This window comes from Poecilia formosa, unplaced genomic scaffold (genome assembly GCF_000485575.1).
Source record: "Poecilia formosa unplaced genomic scaffold, Poecilia_formosa-5.1.2 Scaffold2, whole genome shotgun sequence".
Classification (NCBI taxonomy): domain Eukaryota; kingdom Metazoa; phylum Chordata; class Actinopteri; order Cyprinodontiformes; family Poeciliidae; genus Poecilia; species Poecilia formosa.
This window is the reverse complement of record NW_006799941.1, coordinates 3135877-3153331: the sequence shown is the minus strand read 5'-3', so window position 1 is coordinate 3153331 and position 17455 is coordinate 3135877. Positions and strand designations below refer to the sequence as shown.

Sequence of the window (17455 nt, the reverse complement as noted above, 5' to 3'; positions counted from 1 at the left end):
ATTTATCAAAGACGTTTCACATGTAAATTCAAAAATAGTCATTTTTGGTTTTTAGTCACTTAAAGCTCCAGAAATTCATCTGGGGCTCAAAGTAATTTTCTAAATATTTTGTAGCAAATAAATAAAAATATAAATGCAAAGGTTTCTGTTATCAGCAAGAAAAATCACATTTCCCTTATGTTAGAATTGAGCAAAATAAAATAGAGTTCTGGCCTCTGGTGAAAATTGCAAAGAAGAAACCCATTAAAATTTTCATTCAAGGTTTTCAACAAGCCATTAGGAGACACAGTAAACATTATGAAGGAGATGCTTTTGTCAGGTGAGACCAGATTAATATACACATCTACAGTTCCTTGATTTTCACCTCGTATGAGAGATAATATTAACTATATGCATTCACATTTTGTCACAAATATTAGCTGGTTAATAACATTGTATAAGGCGTTAATACAAAGTGGTGGATAATTGTGCATTTGTATTCAGATTCCACAAATAAAAGGCAGAGCAGCCCACTGCCCTCCAAAGTTATGTAATTACTAAATAGTCAACATGTTTGTAATCAAATCTCAGGTATATCTTCTCTCTGAAGGCCTCAGAGGTTAGCAGCAGACAGTTTGTTTGTTCATCTTTCAGTTTGTTGAACAGGGACCATGTACAGGAGCATTAGTATGAAAAGAAAATATCCCTTACCCTCAAGCGCAAAGTATTACACAAAGAACAAGAACGGTACAGAAACAGTACAGAGTACATACACAAATGTATGCTGACAAAAATGCCTGACTGAAGTTCACATTGAAAAAAAAAAAAACACATCACAATTAATGAAAGTGCTGTTAAATCTGTTAAAGCAAACTAAAGTTATAAAACAGTATCCCAAATTTTAAACATCTATCAGAGAAACACTTCATCTACCAACCAAAAATGAAAAGAGTATCAAACAGCTGCAAATACATGATCTTCCACCTAAACCAGGCGGTTGGACAGAAGAGCAAAGATCAGCCATTAGGAGCGTGGTGACTCTGGAGGAGCTGCACAGATCCACAGGAGAGTCGGTTGTCAAGACAACCACAAATCGAGCACTTCATAAATCCGTCCTGGGAAGAAGAAAGTCATATGAAAGAGACACATGAAGATCCTCTGGTCAAATGAAGCTGAAGTATACATCTGAGCGAACCTGTAAAGGACAATGCACATTCTGCTACTAAGCATGGTGTTGGCAGCATCATGCTGTGGGGAGGCTTTTCTTCACAAGGGAAAAGATGAATTGAGCAAAATAAAATATCTGAAGAAAACTCATAAGAGGATCTCTGCCCTCCTTTCTCTCCCTCTCTGTCTCTTTCTATCTGGGTTTAATCGGTTCTCACCAAAGTTATTAATTAACTAATCAATTAATTAATGTATTAGCAGGTATTACTTCTTGCATTTCTTGTTTAGTCCCTGTTAAAACTTTATATCCTCTTTGGGAGGCTTTGCCACATATTTTCTTTTGGATAATGGGCAAGACTGCAACTTATGCAGCACAACCTTTTCTCTTGATAGCCTAATCAACTTGACAAATCTGTGAATCAATCATGCAGCATTGCAGATGTGCGTTTTGGAAATTGTTTTAACAATTTACTCTGGAAACATGCAAAACTGTAAGGGACTAAGTGCCTCAATTTCAAGTATGAGAAATGCTTAATGGTATTTCAAACAAATCTAATTGGCTCTCACACGTCTTTAATTGGAAAGAATAACAAGATTACAGGCGTATTAGTTTGAAAAGATTTGAGAATTTTGTCAGTCTGGTTTGTCACAAGAATAAATTAAGCAACCAGGCTGAAAACTCTGTAACGAAGGCTCTCTTCCCAACAAGAGGGCTGGAATTTCAAGAAAGAAGGATCATTACTGCGTTGACCACGTTTTTTTTTTTTTTCCTCTCTGTGTGGAAAATTCAGAAAATGAATAGAGGCTTTACACAGTTAGGCAGCAAACAAAATGCATCTTACATGGTGAATCGGCGATGCATGATTATCTGAACGGTGACATTGATTCTGGTTGTGGCTCACCCTCTCTCGTGAGGACCTCATGCTCTTTGGGATACCAAGACGAGTTGTTCCTCCTCTAATCGTCTGTGACAGTTCAGTTAGCGCCGCTCAGATGACCAGATATTTTACTCAGGAAAAAAAAAAAGGCGAGACTGCTCTAAATGACGAATGCTGCTCCAGACTATTCAGGCAAATACGTTTGAGTTTAATGTGATTATGTGGAACATGTTTCTCCTACCTTCTACACATTGAACTTCCTCAGACATTGAGGACCTGTGGGTGCTGAATTACAGCAGCCCTCTTAATAATTACAATTCTTTATGAAAGTACTTGAGTGGCTTCCTTTGGTTTTGAAAGTAAATAAACTATTAAACCACCGTAAGCAAGAAAGTGGTGTGTTTTGAGTCAGTTTGGCTTGCTCGATTAAAATATGGACAGAAATAAGATTTAATGCTGTTTTGACCACGCTAAGCAATGACGAATCACCAGAATTAGAATGAGTCAATTAGGAGCTGTGATTCACTCAAATGTCTGCCTGGATTATTTTTGGGATTGTTCTTTTGGGAATCCTGTGTGAATCCTTGCAACACAAACACGTCTGCTGTTTACCTCGGTGTTAATGCTGGAATCTGTGTTTTCAATTTTCCCAAAAGTCCCTCTAATCGGCACAGCTTGTGTCACTTTTGCAATGCAAAAACACAATGAGGTGGCAGTAGATTAATACATCCATATGGGTCAAGGCTGGGTCCACCTTGGACAGGTTGCTGCTCAATCACAGGGCAGCACAGAGACGTTCAAACTTTGAATATTTTTGAGGTGAGGCAGCAGCGCTACCAGCTGCTCCACCGTGCAACCCTTGGCAGATAAAGGGAAAACTTTTTATGGCTCTTTTAATTCATCAGTGGAAATCATTCAAATTATTTTTTTATTGGTTCTTACTACGTGTTTTTGAACTGTCAACTTTCAAACTCTGCACAGAGAGGTCACAATCTGGAGTCAAACCACCGACTTTTTCCTGTGTTACAGCAGTGATAACTGAGCCACCAACAGGCCTCGTTTAACCATGCAAATGCACTATAAGTACCTTTAGACTAAAGACTAGTTCACCTATAATAATAATAATAATAATAATAATAATAATAATAATAATAATAATAATGTTGAAAGTTTTTTTTTGTCATTTTAAATGAGACAAAAATCATAAATCTTCTTGTTAGTCATTCCAAAGTTCTCTATGCATTTGTGTTATGTTTTAAGCCAGTTGACTTTTACCTTAATGTGATGATTCAAGGCGATTTATTCACAATGGCAAATGAATCCATTCATAGTTTGTGCTGATGCCCTTTTTCTGCTTCTGTCTGTACACGGAGAGAGTATTTGGTGAGAATATTCATAATCGGATTAGATCTTACTCGATGGTTGGCTGCTGGACATCTTGGACTAGTTGAGAAAACTCTGAATGTGGCTGCAGTAAATTGTGTTGCAGAAGCATTTCTGGGGGTCTGGTTGTTGTTTGTGATGAACCACAAGGCAGACACAGAAGTAAAACTGACAGTGGCTGGCTTGGCAAAGAATGCAGGAAGGACAGAGGTGGAGAAATTTTTCCTCATAGGAAAGGCAAACCGTTGTAGATTAAAGTCTTGTCAACTGAAAGCAAAGGAAATCAGCTCAGCAGCTTCTCCTAATTAGCCAGCCTGATGAGATGACCAGACTCAGGAGTGGAGCTGCAGCCTGGAAGCTCCACAACCCCAGAGTGGATGAACACAGAGGAACTGGGAGAGAAACACACAAAATGTTCATGGAAGTGAGGTGAGGAGACTTTTGACAACATTGGAATTCTGGACAGAAGTGTAAGGACACACCCATGAGCTTCTCGGCAACCCTCACCGTCCTCTGCAGCATGCCACGCAAATTCAAAATGGATTCACGCTTCGGGTTGAGCTACTTTGAAAAGAAATGTTCTTCTTTTAGTAGCTTTTGATAACCTGACCTTAACTTTTCAGCCACTTTGAGAATTTGAAATTTTGCATTGTTCTGGAAAACCTTGCAAGACTATGTTGTTATGTGATTGACCTACTGTTCACTTTAAACATATGGTGCAGAAGTAAAATATAGCAAAATAAAGTCAGGCACATCCTAAGTTTGTTGTCTTTGCTTTTTTTTATTTCCTCCTTTGTGAGAACCCTGAAGAAAGACGAACCAAGAGGAGGAAGGTAAACTTCCACCTGGAGGAGAGTCTACCAGCGTGAAAATACTGTCTTTCTTAATGCTTTTCCACAGTCAAACCAGCGTTGTCTCTTCAATTCAGTTGCATTTTTTTTAAAAATGCAGAATGAAGTCATATGAGTATTCTTAAGAAACCCACATGCTTACTGGGAGAGGATTCAAATCCTGACATGCAATCCTGGAAATAATTCTTGGAAATATGTGGACCCTGTGATGAGCCAGCAACAGACGCCCCGAGACAATGTTTATGCGTGCAAAAGAAAATGATTATTACTTATTTCCAATATGATCAGATGGTTATTTCAGAAAATCCCAAAGGATATTGGACTGATTGGTAATTCCAATTTTCAAGCATTCTACAGAACCAAACAAACACCTCACCTCCACGTTGTTGCTTTCACTATGAAATAAATGCATTTTATTAGAACAAAGAAAATTACGAATCCTTTCACGCCGGAAGCTTTAGATCTTCTCATGATACACATCGAGAGAGGATGCCTTTAACTTCGCATCCAGGATGGCATTTTAAACTCGAGAATATCCCAACCACATAGCACTTTTGTGTTGTTTTAAGTTTGTTTTTGAAAGCACCAGCATATTCATAAGATTCTTGGGCTTGGTTAGACTGAATAATGGACCTTTTCAATCACAGGCGCCGTGTGACTTCTACACTGTCAGCTCTTTGTGATGCCCTCTTCTTTTTTAAGCATCTGTGTCCAGCATGAGGAGAGAGAGATGTTATGGTTGCAGAGAGCACCTAATGGGGCGATGGGATTCAGTCACAGATGGGGGGTCAAGTGATCTGCCTTTTCTGGAAGGATCTTTCAGATGGTTGTGGTGAGACTAATTGTGATAGCATGCAAAATGGAGCCAGTACTTTTATCTTCATTAACAAAGAGACTGTTTCTTTTTCTGTTTTTTTTTTCTATTTTTTTTTTTCTGAGATTCGTCAACTCTTGCAGCCGCTGATTGAGCCAATGATACTATGTGTTCTCTGTAAATGGGAGGCATGTGTTTAATTGCCAAAACCAAAAAAAAAATAGAAAAGATAGTGAATGATGTGAAAATAAATGCGCTTTTTCAGTTTATTTCTGTTTATAGTGAACTTCACCATATCCTAGGGTATAAATATCTTCCATAATTTATTAACCAAACAAGAGAGTCGCACTGATTGCCTAAGCTATGATTAAGTACTTCAAGTTGGACTAAAAGCCACAAAAACACCCAAACTTAGACTTCATAAAAGCAAAGCCTGTTGGACAGTTGTATATGTCTTCATGGTCAAATTGTCATAACAAGGTTGTAAACTACGCTTTCCATTCACTTTGCCTCACTTTCTTTGGAGGTCTTGACCTCCAGTGACGCTGAAAATAGGAACTTACGCAAAAAGACCAATAAACCGTGTCTTGTGATTTTGTAAAAAAAAGTTTGAAAACCATAAAAAACAAGAACAAAACAATTTTTGAGTAAATAAGAAGTCGTTTGGATAAAATGTAATAAAAAACTGCACATTCAACTGCTACATTGTCCCGTAACCTGATTTTGCTGCATATTTTTTTACAAATAATTAAATAAGAAACTATAAGTTAAGCAGAAAATGTTTTGCCTTTTAAAATGTTACTTATATCTTGATAAAAGTAGTTGACATAAAACCTTCTTGGATACTTAATGTTTCATTTTTGGTATTTCAAACAGTTGCTTAATCATTGCCTTTTTTCACCAAATCAAAGAAAAAAAAAAAGCTATTTTACTAAGTGGAGAGAAAAAGCATGGACAAATCTGCAAAAAGGAGATATTCTCTGGTAATTACTTGAAACCAAATTGCAGAAATCATAGAATGAAATGATGTTTAATCAAAGATGTTATTTCTCTAAAGAATATTTACTAATGCATACTCTACATTTGTTTGAATTGTTGAGTTAAATCTGTCGGCAATCATTTTATTTCGACATTATGAAACTGCTTAATTATACACCAGCATTTAAATTGGATTTCAATGGGGCTGACTCCTCTGTCCAAACCATGGCTGCAGTTTTGAGAGAAGGTGATTCCAATCTTCACTGAAATCTGCTGTTTACTTTTCATGGCGTTTCATGCAAAAGTATTCACAGCCCATGAACATTTTGCAGCATATGACAACCACAAACCCTGATGTTTGCTTTTTATTACATACGACAGAGCAACATAAATTAGTGTATTAATTTGAAGAGGAAAGAAAAGGATTTATGGTTTTCAAATATTTTCACCAGTAAATTTCTGAAAAGTACAGATAATTAAGTTCAATGCTTCATAAAACCAGCTTTTGTTGTTTGTTACAGCTGCAAGTATTCTGGGATAATTCTCTGAAAGCTTTTCAAACATGGATAAAGAATTTCTTTGCAAAGCTGTTAAAGTGTTATTAGATAGAAACCGAGTTTATGTTACAACTTTGAGCGGCTGAATTTTCAGGGTTGTTGTCTTGCAGGAAGCTGCAGCATTTTAATTTAATATTTTGTCTTTGAAATTATGTCCTTCTTTGTGTTTGTCTACAACAGAAAAAGCATAAAATTTTTTACTTACGTTTGCAACTGTAGTGTGACAATGTAGAGCAAGTTCAAGAGGTTTGATTAGATTACCAAGGCAAGACATGTTAAAATAAATACACAAAATGAATAAATAGCTACATAAATCAAATCAAACTTTATTGAAAGAGCACTTTTATTCCAGTCAGATCTATATATAAAAAAGGGATTTTTAAAGGTCAAAAACAGAAGGAAATAATTTTCTAATTACACATCGTACTTAAACCTTTTAAATGATCCTACAGAAAAACAAAAAAATGTGTCAAAACGACAGCTCCGCTGTCGGTCACCGTTCGGCAGAGATTATAAACCAATTAACAGCAATTAAAAATGGCCGGGTACCTCAGCCAGTCGTAGGTCACGTTTGGTGATACTGGAGCAGCACACTGCTGTGTGATTTCTGCTATGAGAGGTTGTGACCTGCCTCCTACGCCGCCGCTCTCCCCAGACCTCCACTGGCAGAGCTGAAGCGGCGGAGCCACACTGGTAGGTTGTGTGAGAGGACAAGCGGATTTGGCATGCACATCAGAGCGTGATACCCAAGCATTTTGGTCCTATCACATGCCACACACACCGACTCTCACACACACTAAGAGAGCATTTCTGGTCGCGTAAAATGGATTGTAACACTGGCCACTGTTATGAAATGATGCCAGCAACTCATAGTGTCCCTTTACAGCCAACTCAACCAAAGGTCTGAGTGTATTTGCACCATGTTGTTGTTGTTGAAAGAAGTGGTTTTACAGGTGCAGTTGTCTGTACAGTTTAACACAGTCACTTTTTTGTCAAATCCAGCCAAAATAAAATATTTGCATACACTGTGGAAGGATAACAATATAGAGAACTTTTTAGATCTTTTTTATTTATTTAAGTCAAATAAACAAGATTATTTTTACAAGGTTTAAGTTAATTGGAGGCACACCTCAAACACGACTTCTTTAAAAATTAACCGTCCTGCGGTCTACGCGTGATGCTCAGGAGGAGCACAGCAAATGTCACGGTCAGACAGCGGGGTGAGTGGGGGTGTTGTCCCTTAAAACCTCAACTTCCGAAACCACTCTACACAAAAAATGACATATTTTTAAACACTTATCTTCATGTATTAACATCATGTGAATGTCCAGTCAACATACAGTTCAGGTAAGCGATGGGATTAAGGTCAGATTTCAACATGTTTTGGTACAAAATGTTTGCATCAATCCCAGAAGAAACGACAAAACACTTTGCAGACATGCAGCATGAAGCTGGCAGTGAATCCTGTAAACTTGTGGACAAAAAGGCCACTGTGAAAGGAAGAGGTTATTATCTCAAAAGCAACAAAAAATGAAATGCAGAACACAGTGTGGCAATACAAAGTGACAAACACCTTCATTTGTTGAGACATCCTGTGTTCTGAGAAAACAAAAATTAACATTTTCTGACTATAAAGACCATCGTTACATTTTCAGGAAAAGAAGGTGAAGTAGGAAAAGCGGCAGCATCATGCTGTGTGACTGTTGTGCTCCAGGAAGATAAAATCAGATAAAATCATAGGAATAGACATTTTCTGGAAATATTGAAGCAACATGTCAACACTTCACCTATTACATCAAAGCTTGGACATAAGAGTCTTCTAAATGAACATTTACTTTAAGCATTGTACTAAATTAGTTAGAAAGCTGTGGCAAATTCAATCTTTTTGGCAGAGCTGTAATGATTTTTTGCAAGCCAGACGGCCGACAAACCGGATTTTGCACCAGTTCAGTTCCAGCAAACTATTCAGTTCAATTTAGACGACAGTTCTGTCAAAAACTGGGAAAATTTATGTTAACTACTGAGCTTGAAGAAACTTTTTAAAAACCTTTCACAAATAAATTTTATTTCAGTCATCCTTTAGGCATTTAGCAAACAGAAATATTTTAGCTAATCCAGACTGACCTAAAAGAGGAAAAGTTTAGTTCGATTTAATGTCTTTTTTTTTTTTTTTTTACAATTTCAGTAAATATCTGGTTTCATCTGGAAGCTTCACTTTGACAGATACGTTTAGTTTAATTAGATCAGCAAACATTGTAATCACTAGAAAAACCCTTCTGGTTGTGTTCTAGTCAAACCTTTGAAGGGATTTTGAGGCTAGTGAAGGATATCATCGGGGATGCATTTTTCTAAAATGCTGGTTGACTGATTTAGTCTCACACACGCTTCAGGGAAATCTGCTCATCTGTGATCTTAAGGTGTTCATGCAACCTGTTTGTTCAACACCCAGTAGCAACATGCAGATTGTTTTTTTTTGTTTTTTTTAAGTGTGTAACTGTAAAAAATGCCCGTCTCCGAGTATACTGACACTAAACCCAGAACAGCCATGTCTTAGGGACATTGTAGGCGGCCATGACAAGTTATGCCCCATTTCAGATGTTGCATTATCTCAACGTGTTTGAGCCGCTCTGAAGCAAATCATCAAAGACATAAAATCAGCAGTTGGCTATGATATGGTACCTTGTTTACGTGCAACACAGATGAGCAGGCTTCGCATTAAAACTCTAACATCATCCCTATATAAACAAGTGAGAAATAAAGTGGTGTTTTCGGAGTGTAAGTGTGATTTCGCATGACAGAGGAGCAGAAAGGAGAGCTCTTTCGGCGTTAAACGGGAGAGGGCAGGTGAGCCCTGCTGCGGGGCGATAAGAGCCTCGGGGAACATCCAGACAACACACAGTCCCTCCGCTTTGCTTCAGTGAAATAAAGAAGAAACTGTTGCACTTCCTGAAACACTCACCATCATGTGCTTTGTATTTGTCGCTTATTTAATCCCTGCCGCTTCAAAGTGTGGGGCTGCCCTCGTTTGCAGACTTAAGATGGTTTGTCTCCGCTCAGTGGACGGTCCGCCGTCTCCTCCCCATTGGTTCGTCGTCAGACTAGGTTTGAATTTTTCTATCTTCTCCTCTCAGGCCTCAATCTGCAGCGTCAAGTCACGAGCTTGTGCCGTCTGCTGCCAGGAGAAGGTGTTACTCAGGATAAACAGAATTCACACTATAATGAGCGACGACAGGATGTCACCCCGTCTGACACAAATCAAACTCCAGCCACCGTGCTTCCACCTCTGTACCCACCTGCACCCATCCAGCTGAGACGTCCCCCGCTCCCCCTCCTCTGGTTTTGTGATGCCACCCGCAAAACTTATTTTGGCAGATGCTGTTGCAACAAAGGAGCAATATTTACAATCACATCTTCAAAGCTTGGCCAGATATAATGCTTTTTTGTTTGGTTCTCATCAAAGTTTTGCGACCTGTTGTGTCTCACACATTTGTGTCCAGTTTTGCAGGCCGAGAGCTTTCCTTTCTAAATGGATCTGCAGCTTCGTCTGATGGCTTTTTGAGTTCCAGACTTTTACGCAACTCGTAATTCATAATTATGTGCCAAATTGATCTTTTTCCAAAGCATTGTGTACCAGTATTGGACGTCTAAAGCAGTGGTCACCATCTATTTTAGCTTACAGTGCCTTTCAAAACTATTTGTACCCTTCTGACTCATTTTTTTCACATTACACTATTTCATAAATAAAGTCCGAATTGAATCTCTGTATTAATCCAGAGGTTTGGTGAAGGCCTCAGAGGTTTGACGGTTCTCTGATCAGACGAGGCATTTATTCAGCATCGATGGGGAAGCTGGCCACAGCTGATTGAAAGATTGAGGAGCTGAGCACAGAGCAACAAACTCTGAGATTCACCATCCAGCAGGGAAACGGCACGGGACATAAACCCAGAGCTGTGATGGGGGGGTTCAGATGAAAGCATTTTCATAAACTAGAATGGCCCAGTCAAAACCCAGTCTGGATTCCAGTTGATAATCAGTGGTGCGACTTAAAAATTGCCTTGCATCCAATTTGACTGAGCTTTGGGTGGAAGTTTCACAGGAAGGAAATTCAGAAAAGCTGCAGCTGTATGATTCTTTACTCAGGGGTTGGAGGGCTGAACATGAAGAGATTTTACATTACGTTGTGTCATTGTCCTTCCACTTCACAGTCAGACACAATACTTTGTCCTGCTCCACTACGTAAAGTAAGAAAAGTGAAAGACAACAACATGAAGTTTGTAGTTATAATGTGACAATATATGAACAAGTTGAGGACTTTGTGAGGCACTAAAGGGATATAGATTGAATTCTCAGGGAGGGTCGAGTGTGTGGCCCGGTCCAGAAAACCGGTTCTCCCTGGTTCTGCCTCTCTAATGCCTCATTCTAAGGGGTTAGCTTATCCTGAGATATCTTTGCAGCTGCACTGCTTCAGGCTTAAGCTGCCTGAGAACAAACTGACCACTTCTCCTCACTTTCTTCTTCTTCTACTGCTTTCCATTTGTCTTTTATTTCAACTGTTAACTTAGTTTTGTCACCGTTTGCTTGCATTCTGTTTGCCTGCGTTGCCTTCCTGGAGGAGGACATCAGCTGAGATAATGTTGCCAACAATTAAACGTTCTCCTTCTCCTGACATGAACTTTGCAGTTATCACTAACATAGAAAGTACTCCTGGGTCAGTTCTACCGTTTCTTTTTGTGTGTCTGCTCTGTCACCTCATGGCAGATGGTTGCTTCCTTGAACTGAACGAAGGTCTGCGGGAGATTTCTTCCTGTTACAGGGGAGTTTTTCCTGTCCACTGTCGCTACGTGCATGTTCGGTATGAGGGATTGCTGGAAAGTCAACAACGCAATACAAGTAATTGTCTGTTTGTCCAGGAGGAGTGAACGCAGCAAGTCAGTGACTCCATGCAGTCTGCTGGGTTTCCTTACACAGAAAACTTTTTAAACTAACATGAATAATAAATTGAAATTAATACTTTATAACTAGGATTAACTGGAAAGCGTGTATGTGTGATTGAAGTGTCTTGAAGCAATATTTGTTGTAAATTTGCACTATATAGATGACCAGGAATGACTTACATTTATAAGTAAAAGTTTCTAAAAGAGGCTAAGTACATGACTGTAATCATTTTCCACCACACAAGCCAAAATATATATTTTGTCCCCATATTCTTCCTTTTAGTTAAGGTCAATTCCTTTTGTCTCACTACTAAAAATGACAAATGCACACCTCAGTTTGCTAAAGGCTCATCTCAAAGTATGCACCTGTTCTATGAGATAAGAACTCAATATTTATAATCCAAAGTTATCTTCAGCACATGAAATATAATTTTTTTATCTTTCTGTGACTTTTTTCCATCTTATTCAAGGCCATTTAGCTCTATTAATCTTCCCAGGAACTCTTACCAGCTTTCTTGCCCCTGCTAAAAAGAAGCAGGACTTCAGCATGACACTGCCACCATCATGCTTTCCCGTATTTTGCTGCGTGTTAGTTTTCTGCAACGCATGGCATTTTGTAAGTATTTCAAAAGTCAAACTCAAATTCATCTTTATTTCCTCTCATTTTCACAATCCCTCTGGAAAGAGCAGACCAAGAAATGTTCTTGGCAATTCTTAAAACTGACCATTTCACCATATATCAGAAATCCCTTGCATGTTTTTCTTAGTGTTGGGTCCACATCAATCTGTTCCCAACACAAACATGGTGCTGGCCCAGAAGAAACCCCGCGCAGTACCTGAAGGTCATAAAATATATCCGCATTTTGTTTCCATCTGCACAAATACAACAATTCCTTTTCATGTCTGTTTCACAATTTACCCTGGGACCATGTAAACTGGATTATAGTCCAGTCAGTTGTGGTTTCTTGATGAAAAAAACCTGTGTTTTCTCTTAGCTGACTTGTTTTCCCTTGTCTGTACTTCAGGACCTTTCTGCAGGCCTGTAGAGGTGAAAGGTTTTTTCCTTTCCTTTTTTTTTCCCCTCTCAAGTCTCATAAATCTCAGTGAGAGTTTCTTCTTGTTGTTTCTCAAGACTTACTTCATAACTTTCAGTATTTGTGGTTGTAGACCCTATTTGATAGATTTTCCAAACCAATAGCAATTATCTTTTTCTTCATTTTAAGGTCATGTTTCCTTGAAATGCACACGGTTAACTGAGTTGGAGGCAAAGCAGAGAAATGTTAGTCAATTTTTCATGTCATCTAACTTTTTCCAAATGAGTTTTTGAGGAGGTCTTGAATCTCTGCTCTCCTTATTAACCAAACATCACCTTGTTAGACCCTGTATGTGTAATCAGAGCTCCTCCTTATGTGTGTCCCCGTGCCACACATAATGTGATGAATATCTCAAATCAGCGTTCTTTAATTACACTTACAACACATAGTAGGGCTTTACACTAGTCTCCTCCTAAGAGGCCATTTTATACGCTTGCTGCGCACCATGATAAAAGAAAAATAATTCCCCGTAAGGAGGTGATTACATGTTCGGATAATTCTGAGCAGATGTGAAAATGTCTCAACAAGTTAACAAGTCTTTGGCGGAAGTGCAGACTTTGTCACTAGTGAAACAGCTTGAACGATCCTTCACAGTTGTGATCTTTGTTTTGACTAGATGCAGGATGACGGTAAAAATATGGCCGCTGTTTTTTGGTGTTCGGGGTCTCGAAAATGTTGGGCAGCAGTTTGTCATGGTTGCATCTGTTTTAAATGAGTTTGCATGAAACATTTCTGAGAACAACCAACGCTGGTGAGAAAGGCAGCTGACTGATGCACCAACTACTTTTGCAGAGTTCTGGTTTGTTTTTTGGAAGCATTTATTGTTTTCAACAAAGAACAAAATGCACATAATGTGGAAAATAAATCTTCAGATTAATACGTTTCTCTCTCCTTATGCAACAATGTGGCCTAGATGTAGAATTATCTTTTTGTCTTGATAAAGATCAGAACAATGAATGTAACAAGCTTAAATGTCCAATTACTCTTTAGAATGTAAGACAATTTATTTTCAATTCTCTTCTTTGAAAAGTAACTCTAAATAGCTAAAGGTTTATATATCATAAAGTGTTTTGTTAAATTATATTCTCTGCAAAAGCAAACTAAAAAAATGTTAAAAACTTTTGAACACATAAACTTTTGTAGACTTAACTTGCGGTGGTTCTTCTCAGAAAAAAGATAAAAGCTCAAATTGGCTATGCCTCTCATCAAAGGTGCTTTCTCTCTTCTGAACAACTGAAACTACACATTAAGAAAAATCCATAGTGAAATAAGAATGAGTGGAGGAGGAGGGGTGTTCACCTACAAGCAAGAAAGAAACTTTGGGTAATTGCCATAACACAAATAATGAGAGGCTAAAGCAGGGAAGTGTTTGAAGAGCGGTCCTGATCGAGATAAGATTGGAGACATTATCATGTTGGAGAGGAAGCTTTTTTTTTCTGTCTGCTGTAGCTGAGAGGAAACTTTAGTGACGGAGTTGCTTATGTGAGCCAGACGTCGAGGTGAACCATGCAGAAAAAATGCTTTAAAAATAGAGCTTAGGCACTGCAACAAGGATGAATCTTTGGGTGCAGAAAGAAGTAAAAAGTGACTTTTAAACATTTTTTTAATGTCTTTTGTGAACATGACTCTCCCACTGGTGGACACACACTCTTTTTGGACCTTAAAACAGTTCCCTAAATAGCAAATAAGATTGTACTTCAATAAGAGTAGATTTGGAACAAAAATGCACTTTAGTTTCTGAGGGCTCTTTTGTTTCCAAATATCCCCCCAAAAAAAATCCCTAAAGAGTTTTATCACATGACTCTGAGCTTTGCAATCTGATATTTCCAGAAAACAACTCTTTAGAGTTAAATTAATTCAACTTTATTTCCACAGCATCAGTTCACAACAAATTTAATCCCAATTCACTTTACAAGACAAACTTGTCAGATTATTTAGAAACATAATTAAATCAACTAAAGACAACACAATTATGAAGACAGAATAAAATTCAGTTACATACAGACCAATTTAACCCTAATTATTACAAAGTAAAAATCCAGTTGGTAAAAGAATATATGTCATGACTTTGCAGCGATCCCACTACTTCCAGTGAAAGAGTTTTCAGTCTGTTTTAACATGTCACACTATCAAGTGAAATGTTATAAAATCCTGCTTGTTCTGCATTTTAAGCGCAGCAGCATTTATTGCTTTTGTGTTTAGCGTGCAAACATTTTAAGAGAGGTGCTGAGCAATTGCAAGGCTTGTGTTAAATGATTCAAACAGCCTCTGACAAACCTATACATTTAGTTTATGTTGAGACTCTGTGAAACAACAACAGCAAAACAAAAAAAACAGGCTACAAATGCTTGCAAATGGATACACACACACATATATATATATATATATATATAAAGCCCTTCCACAGCCTGGCTCTTAAATTCACCACAATCTAAAAATTTTCTGCACACTGCTAATGCCTTTCTTTTTGGTGTAATTATAAACAGATGCATAGCAAATGAATATCAGGCTTGTAATGATTAGGATAACAGAGGCAAGACCTTACGGTGCTGAACCAATGGTGTTTTCAGGGAACACGGAGCCTCATTTCAAAGGCATACCTGTTGTATAGCTCCAAAGACGTAGAATATTTGTTCTTTATTTTATTTTTTTATTTTTACTTTCTCCTTGAAGTGAAATGCAGCTTGTGTCTCCAGATGATTTATGCTCGACTTAATCCAGCGCTCTTTGCGCCTTCCCCAGGAGGCTGAGGCGGTCTCTTTGTGCCCCCTCTGTCCCATGCGAAGCAGACCAAAAGCGGGGAGAGCGAGGGTCAGAGATCCGTTCGGCGGGGTGGCTCCTTCCCACCGGCGCATCTGCATGTGAAATCGCCATTTCACCCCTCCACACTCCCTAATTGTTGCTAAAATTATTTGTGAAATTGCCTTCCACCAGGAGTGTTATCCACGGCAATTGTCACACGATTTTATATGCACGGTGGGCCCACAGAGCCAGCACACAGGCACACCTCCTCTCCTCCTCCCTCCATATGCGCTCGTTCGGTTTAACTTTAATTGTGACGCGTTATTATTATTATTATTATTATTATTATTATTATTATTATTATTATTATTATTATTATTATTATTATTATTATTATTATTATTTAACACTTAATTTTTAAGGGTGCCCTCTGTACCCGACCTGTTGTCATCAATATCGGGTCGATCCAAATGTTGTAGTCAATTACAACAAAAGCAAGAGGAGCGGACTGAGCTGCTCATGCAGCGCAGCAGTTTGACTAATTGAAAGGTTAACAAGCGAAGGGCCGCAGTTCTTCAAACCTCCGTCTGGTCTGACAGGGCGGCTCCTGGTTGCTGTGAAGAAAAAAAAAATACTGCAACTTTGAACAGAAAGAATAAATAAAACGCTCTAACTTTATTTTATATTCCCCCCTTTGTTTCAATTCTGCTTTTTTTTTTTGTTTTGTTTTTTTTAGTTGAATAATTCAGAATTTAATTAAGGGACTGACTTACACTGTTTTCTAAACTAATGTATATATTTGTAAATGTTAAATGAGTAATTAAATAAATGAATTTTTTTAATGTATATTATATTAAGTACTTTTTGGGATATGGAGTAATTGTGAGTAAGATAAGAATAAATGTAAATAAATATATATATATATAAAAAAAAACTTCAGATGTTTAATGTTCTGCTAATTTTTCCACAACAGTTCTTATAGAATATCTTCTATGTGGTCCTCTGAGAGAGGCAGCGGTGAATTAAAAAAGTAAAAATGTGACGATCTGATTGGTCGCCGGGCTCTTGGCTAAACCCACTCCCTTTCATCCATAAAAGAAAGGGCAGCGAGCCTATGGGAGCGCTCCGCTGTCTCCTCCTACGACATGCACGAAAGTTGGCCACTTAAACTACTTCCAGCCAGCCGGCAGACATTATACCGAACCCAAACTACACCAGGGGGAAAAGAATAACACCGCGTTTCCCACAACGCGCCACCATTTAGCTGCTTGCGCCTCCATTTTTTATTTTTATTTTGTGCAAACTTACCTCTTTGGAGGTTTTCATTTCAGCTGTTGCAGCGTTTTGTCGTTGTATTTTGACCGATTTATCAAGCAAGAGGAGAGCATCCCCCCCTTCTTCCTTCCTTTTTTTATTTTTATTTTCCCCCCGGTGGAAGAAGGGTCTGTCCAGATTTACTCCGCCTGGGATTTGGGATTTGACAGCGGCTGTTCTCTGATCTTTCCAAACACATTCCGTTTTCTTTTTTTTTTTTCCTTTTTCTTTTTTGTTTTTTAACTTGGGATTTCAGAGTGAAACACGTTCTTTAGCACAGTGATTTTATTTATTTATTTATTTTTTGCCTCTGTAGCTACAGGATGGCTACTTTACCTGGAACAGTGCCTCGGATGGTGCGCCCTGCGCCAGGCCAGAACTACCCTCGAACCGGCTTCCCCCTGGAAGGTGAGGACAAGGACAGCCATGGGTGCCTGATACTTGAACTTGTGCTGGTTTAAGAGGAAAACTGTCCGCTTTGTGAGCTCGTATGCAGCGCGGCGGTGGGCACAGTTTGTCATCGGCGACATGCTGGGAAATAAAAAGATGGGTGAACAAAACGCGCCGCAGTCAGGGCTGATTAAAGTTAACCTCACGTCATGGTCAGGGGAGAATTATTGCTGCAGAAAATACAATCTGATGTCTTTAAAATGCTCCAAAATCTCAGACGTGTATAATTTATAAGAAGTATGTGGATTCGGGCTGTTTTATGTGCATTTCAGACAGCATTTTAAACAATATGCTCCTTTTTTTTATTATTTTCG

At 38.5% G+C, this 17455-nt stretch overlaps 1 protein-coding gene across 2 annotated transcripts in view; it reads left to right on the top strand.

Annotated features, from left to right (window-relative positions):
- The first annotated feature begins 16502 nt into the window (after positions 1 to 16502).
- The window catches only part of LOC103136430 (paired box protein Pax-7), a 57519-nt gene continuing 56566 nt past the window's right edge, over positions 16503 to 17455 (top strand). For both annotated transcript variants that reach the window (XM_007549690.2, XM_007549681.2), the window contains exon 1: positions 16503 to 17099. In XM_007549690.2, the coding sequence (XP_007549752.1) occupies positions 17015 to 17099 (85 nt within the window). In that variant the 5' untranslated portion in view covers positions 16503 to 17014. The remainder of the gene's footprint in view (positions 17100 to 17455) is intronic.